Source organism: Wasmannia auropunctata, unplaced genomic scaffold, assembly GCF_000956235.1.
Source record: "Wasmannia auropunctata unplaced genomic scaffold, wasmannia.A_1.0 LD336116.1, whole genome shotgun sequence".
NCBI lineage: Eukaryota > Metazoa > Arthropoda > Insecta > Hymenoptera > Formicidae > Wasmannia > Wasmannia auropunctata.
Genome location: NW_012026774.1, coordinates 4,816,066 through 4,820,976, shown reverse-complemented (window position 1 = coordinate 4,820,976; position 4,911 = coordinate 4,816,066). Strand labels below are relative to the sequence as shown.

Genomic DNA, 4,911 nt, shown 5'->3' with positions numbered 1-4,911 from the left:
TCTGCTCAATTCATGACAACATTTGATTAATATGAAAATTCTACAGTTTATATGTGCAAATTGAAAGTATGGCACCCTGTGGACAACACAAAAAAGCAACACTGAATTGTTAGAACTAGGATAAAAACCTATAAAAAAAGTTATTCACTTTTAAAGATTTCATGTAGATGTGCAAATCTACATGAAATCTTTAAAAGTGAATAACTTTTTTTATAAGCTTTTATCTTAATTCTAACAATTCAGTGTTGCTCTTTTGTTGTCCGCAGGGTGCCATACTTTCAATTTGCACATATAAACTGTAGAATTTTCATATTAATCAAATGTTGTCATGAATTGAGCAGACTGCTTTTTCGACCTCGTACAAATTTGGTCGACCTTTCAGCATTGCCTTAAAATACATATGTTCTTATTTACAATATAATTTCTGACTCTGTTTTACCTGCAATTGCTCACTGGATAAGAACCAAAAGAAACATTGGGAAATTCTTGTACTACAGTTGATAAAGCATTTGCAAATAAATCTTCTCTAACATTAATAAATACTTCTTCCTTTACAAATCTCTGGTTTGTAGAAAGTAATTCCTATATAATAAAAAATAACAATACAGCTTAATTTAAAAAAGTTAATAAAATGTTTTTTATTAAAATATTTAAAAGTTACCTCATATAAACTTTGGAAGGATTTTTCAAGAAACACAGGTGAACCAGGAAAAACGTACACATTTTCTAATACAACGTATGGATAAATATTTGGTTTGCTTGTGTTTGTATTTAAACCAAACTTTAGAGATGCTTTCTGAGGAATCTGAGCTATCTTATAAACAGGAGATAAAGCATCATTGATCCCAAAATAATTTTTTATTATATCTACTAATTTGGGATGATAATGTAACTTATCATTAAAAGCTTTGGCAAGACCTGTAGATTATAACATATTAAGAAAATAGTATAATTTGGTACAAACAAAATATTTACCTTTATATGTAACGTCATCATGCGTTGGTCCAATTCCACCAGATGTTATAACATAAGTATATTTGTTGGAGGCATCTTTAATTTCTTCTGAGATTTCTTCAACATCGTCGCTTATGACAGAAATCTATAAAGCAAATTGATCAGTATTATTATTATAATAAAAATAAACAAGTCAGTTATATATTATAATAAGGCATATGAAGTATCAAGTACATAATTATTATATTACTTGTTTACCTTTTTTACTTTAATACCACATTTGTATAATAAATTACACATGTAGTACGAATTTGTATCTTTTACTTGAGCTTTCAATATTTCATCTCCAATAACTAGAAATTTATAAATTCAAATTTATTATTAGAATATACAATAACTGTTTTAAATTTTCATTTGTAGTATGTTATATTTCTAACCAATTATTCCTGCTGTCTGATGTTTTACACTTTTTGTATAGCATTTTGATAAAACGCATACATGATTTCTTATGGGAATAAAACACTGATGTACATTCATTATCATAAAATTAAAATTTTGAATTTATATGTGAAATATATCTATATACCTAATATAATTTTTTTAATGTTATAAATATCATAAGAAACATTCATAGTATTTGTAATACAATTTTGATAACAATTATTAATTTCCAAAACTATCATTTATAGATTTTGATAAAAGATTATATCATATTTGTCAAAAAATAAAAATTTAAAAAGTTATAATAATCAAATAATCATTGAACATTATAAAAAATAATTAATGGTTAAAAGCTAGAATTTAATTAACTTAAAAAGCTTTAAGCTAGATTAGATTAGAACTTTAATTAATAAACTGATTAGTAATATAGACTTACATGAATTATTGAAAATATTGAAAATGACATTTACCTGCTTATAATATGTCAAGATATAAAATTATTAATTATTCGCAATTATTTCTCTTATATTTGTATTCTATCAGAGATTTTGTAACCATTAGTAAATCAGTTTCTTTTAATATTTAATTACTATTTTAAATTTTTGCAAAGAAAAAGAAAGTCAACTGTGATTTTTTTTAAATCTTATTTTCTCAAAAATTATAAATCGTTATAAAATTACATAAATGTGTATTCTCATCAAATTTCAAATAAACAGGATAAATCTTCTAACCTAATCTAACCTAAAAACAACATAAATGTTTGATATATTTTTCACAGTACAAATAATATCAAGTTTTGAAAATTTTATTATACAAAAAAAAATTATTTTATTAAAATATAATTGCAAACATATCAACTAAATATTTGTTATTAATATTTTATCAGTGACAAATTTAATCCATTTGATCTAGCTATACCATAGACATCTACATACTAGTATAGACTGAACATGCCATATGTCAGCCAAGCAATGGGCAGTACCAGAGAGGATTCTAAGAGCGGTCATGTCCGCGATTTAGCTGCGATGCGATGGCGATTGAGCTGGTTTCAGCGCCTCTGGAAAGTGGACATTGAACTACCAACTAGAGAGACCAATGAGAAGCACGCTTTCCGTCCAACGCGTGCTTCTCATTGATCTCTCTAGTTGGTAGTTCAATGTCCACTTTCCAGAGGCGCTGAAACCAGCTCAATCGCCATCGCAGCTAAATCGCGGGCATGACCGCTCTCAGGATCCTTTTTGCTTTGAGTATATAGTACCATGGACGTAGGAATATAAGGGGACGGAGAATAAAGTCGTAACTTAGGCGAGGGGAGTGAAGCCAAAATCCGGGGGCAAATTGGTGCCCATTGATGCCCAGTTCACTCTTATTGGTCCCAGTTCACCCTCTCCACAGCAAAAATCGGTCTATTATAGGTCTGTTATATATGTGTGTATCACACGGACACTAACAACCAATCAAGTTACCTCGCAATTAGTTACCTCGTCGCACCATCCCGCACTACTTTCCCCCCCGCAATAATATGCTCTGTCCCCTTATATTCCTATGCCATGTATAGTACATGGAGGTGAAATGCCTTTGTTCTTTGTAGGCCGTAAGTGAGTCCAAGAGTGGTAAGGTGTGCGAGAGAGAAAGGTATACGAGCGATACCACGTGATACTTCGTCCTCTCTGTCTGTCGAATGATCGACGCATGCGCAGAGAGGACGAATATTACTCGTCTACCTTTCTCTCCCGCACACATCTTGGATACAGTTTTCGAGCCAACATTCCCCCTCCACATGTCTATAAACTCGAGAGAGGCCACGCCGGCTTTTTGGGTGGCACCGGCGATCTCCCCCGTACATTAGCCTCCACGTTTTCAAAAAAGGAACTACGTACTACGTCTATCTTATAACATTGTCGATCAAATCATAGCATTAGAACGTGGTTCATGTCCGTGCTAATCGTGTATTATATATGCCACATTCTTCTTTTTGTCGTCTTTCTTTTTCTTTCTATTTCTCGCAAAACTTCATATCACATAAATTAATTATATATATTTTTTAAATTAAAGATTTTTTAATACAAGTACATATTAAATGCTATATGTTAAAGATGATACCATACAAAGAATTATCATCTTAATATACATCGTCTTAATATACATATGTAACATATCGTTAGAATGAACAAAAGAAAAGATTTGTCATAATATAGTGAATCGAATAGTCAAATATAGTTCACTGGTTAAATATTTTTACACGGTTGCGTGTTATCCAGGGGTCGTATTTATAATATTATTATTTAAAATCATGTATTTTAAATAAAAAAATAAAAGAATTATTTAGTATTTATTATTCTAAATAGCTTCTTCTAATATATTTCTTATTTAAATACGTTTTTATATTATATGTTAAATATATTTTAAATACGTTTTTGGAAAATATATTTTATATTTTTAATTTTAAATAAGTTGTATGAATTTTTTGCTGGCCCCTGCGATATTTTATTTTAAATAAGTTGTGTCAGTTATTTACCAACCCCTGGACTGTTTCTATTTAGATTATTACACCTCGAGAGAAATCGGCTAAAGGTAATTTAAGCAAACATCACATTATATTTAACAGTTCAGTTAATTACGGAATTGTTTTGCCTATTTCGCGTATTAAATTATCTGTTAGATTACCGTAATGTGTATCAGAAGTTTATAATAATTAACAGCAAGCAATTACGATTTTTTATCCTAGCCGTGCAACGGAGAAAAAGAGGAACCCATTAATTTTTTTCTCGTTAAAAATTAAATTATATGTATAATAAGTCATGTGTGAGTCTCTCTTTCTAGGGTCAGAGTTCTTTCTACGAGTTTTGAAAGCTGTAAATTGCATTTGCATGCGATTTTTAATTTGCGCCATAAAACTTGTCAAAGTTTATAAAAAATTTTGAGATTCGTCGGGTCTATTTTTCTATCAGTGTAACTCCATGAAACATCAGTAGGATCGTTTTCTAAAGTATCGATTTAGAAAGTAGAGATTTCAAGCTGCAAAATGCTTTTTTGAACATCTCGATACCGATCATTTTTGACGAAGTTACACTCTCTTGAATTTTGCCTATTTTTGAAAGGTAGAGTAAGTGATGCTTTAATTTTGTTGAAAAGTATATATTGTTTCGGATAATATCGTTGAATGACTGAAAATGTAATGACTATAGCCAACTCATTTGGCCTGTAACTTGACTTTAATTCTATTTGATCATTTCTTGCTTTAGAAAGCAAAAATATTACAGCTTAAAAGGCCAAAATTCAATATTTCAGAAATTAAGCCGTTGTGATTGACTGGAGATTTTAGGAAGGTAAAAAGGTAATAAATAAACTCTTTGATATAAGTAGAATAATAATTAGATTTATTTTCTGTTTTATGAAAATATATAGATCTCTCTCATACCTATGCATACATATAAAGCATTCTCACATATTTTATTTTATGTACATATAAACACGTACGTTTATCGTGTTCACTTCGAATTCTGTCTCTTATAC

At 29.7% G+C, this 4,911-nt stretch overlaps 1 protein-coding gene across 3 annotated transcripts in view; it reads right to left on the bottom strand.

Moving 5' to 3' along the window:
- LOC105448146 (FAD synthase-like) overlaps positions 1 to 2,332 on the bottom strand; it is a 6,644-nt gene extending 4,312 nt beyond the window's left edge. The window contains exons 1-6 of one of the 3 annotated variants that reach the window (XM_011686559.1): positions 2,314 to 2,332; positions 1,392 to 1,459; positions 1,213 to 1,307; positions 976 to 1,099; positions 662 to 918; positions 440 to 582 (exon numbers count right to left, since the gene is read on the bottom strand). In XM_011686559.1, the coding sequence (XP_011684861.1) occupies positions 440 to 582; positions 662 to 918; positions 976 to 1,099; positions 1,213 to 1,254 (566 nt within the window). In that variant the 5' untranslated portion in view covers positions 1,255 to 1,307; positions 1,392 to 1,459; positions 2,314 to 2,332. Of the gene's footprint in view, positions 1 to 439; positions 583 to 661; positions 919 to 975; positions 1,100 to 1,212; positions 1,308 to 1,391; positions 2,041 to 2,313 lie in introns of those variants that run through there. The other 2 variants (XM_011686549.1, XM_011686539.1) reach the window with 2 other exon arrangements.
- Between the last annotated feature and the right edge of the window lie 2,579 nt (positions 2,333 to 4,911).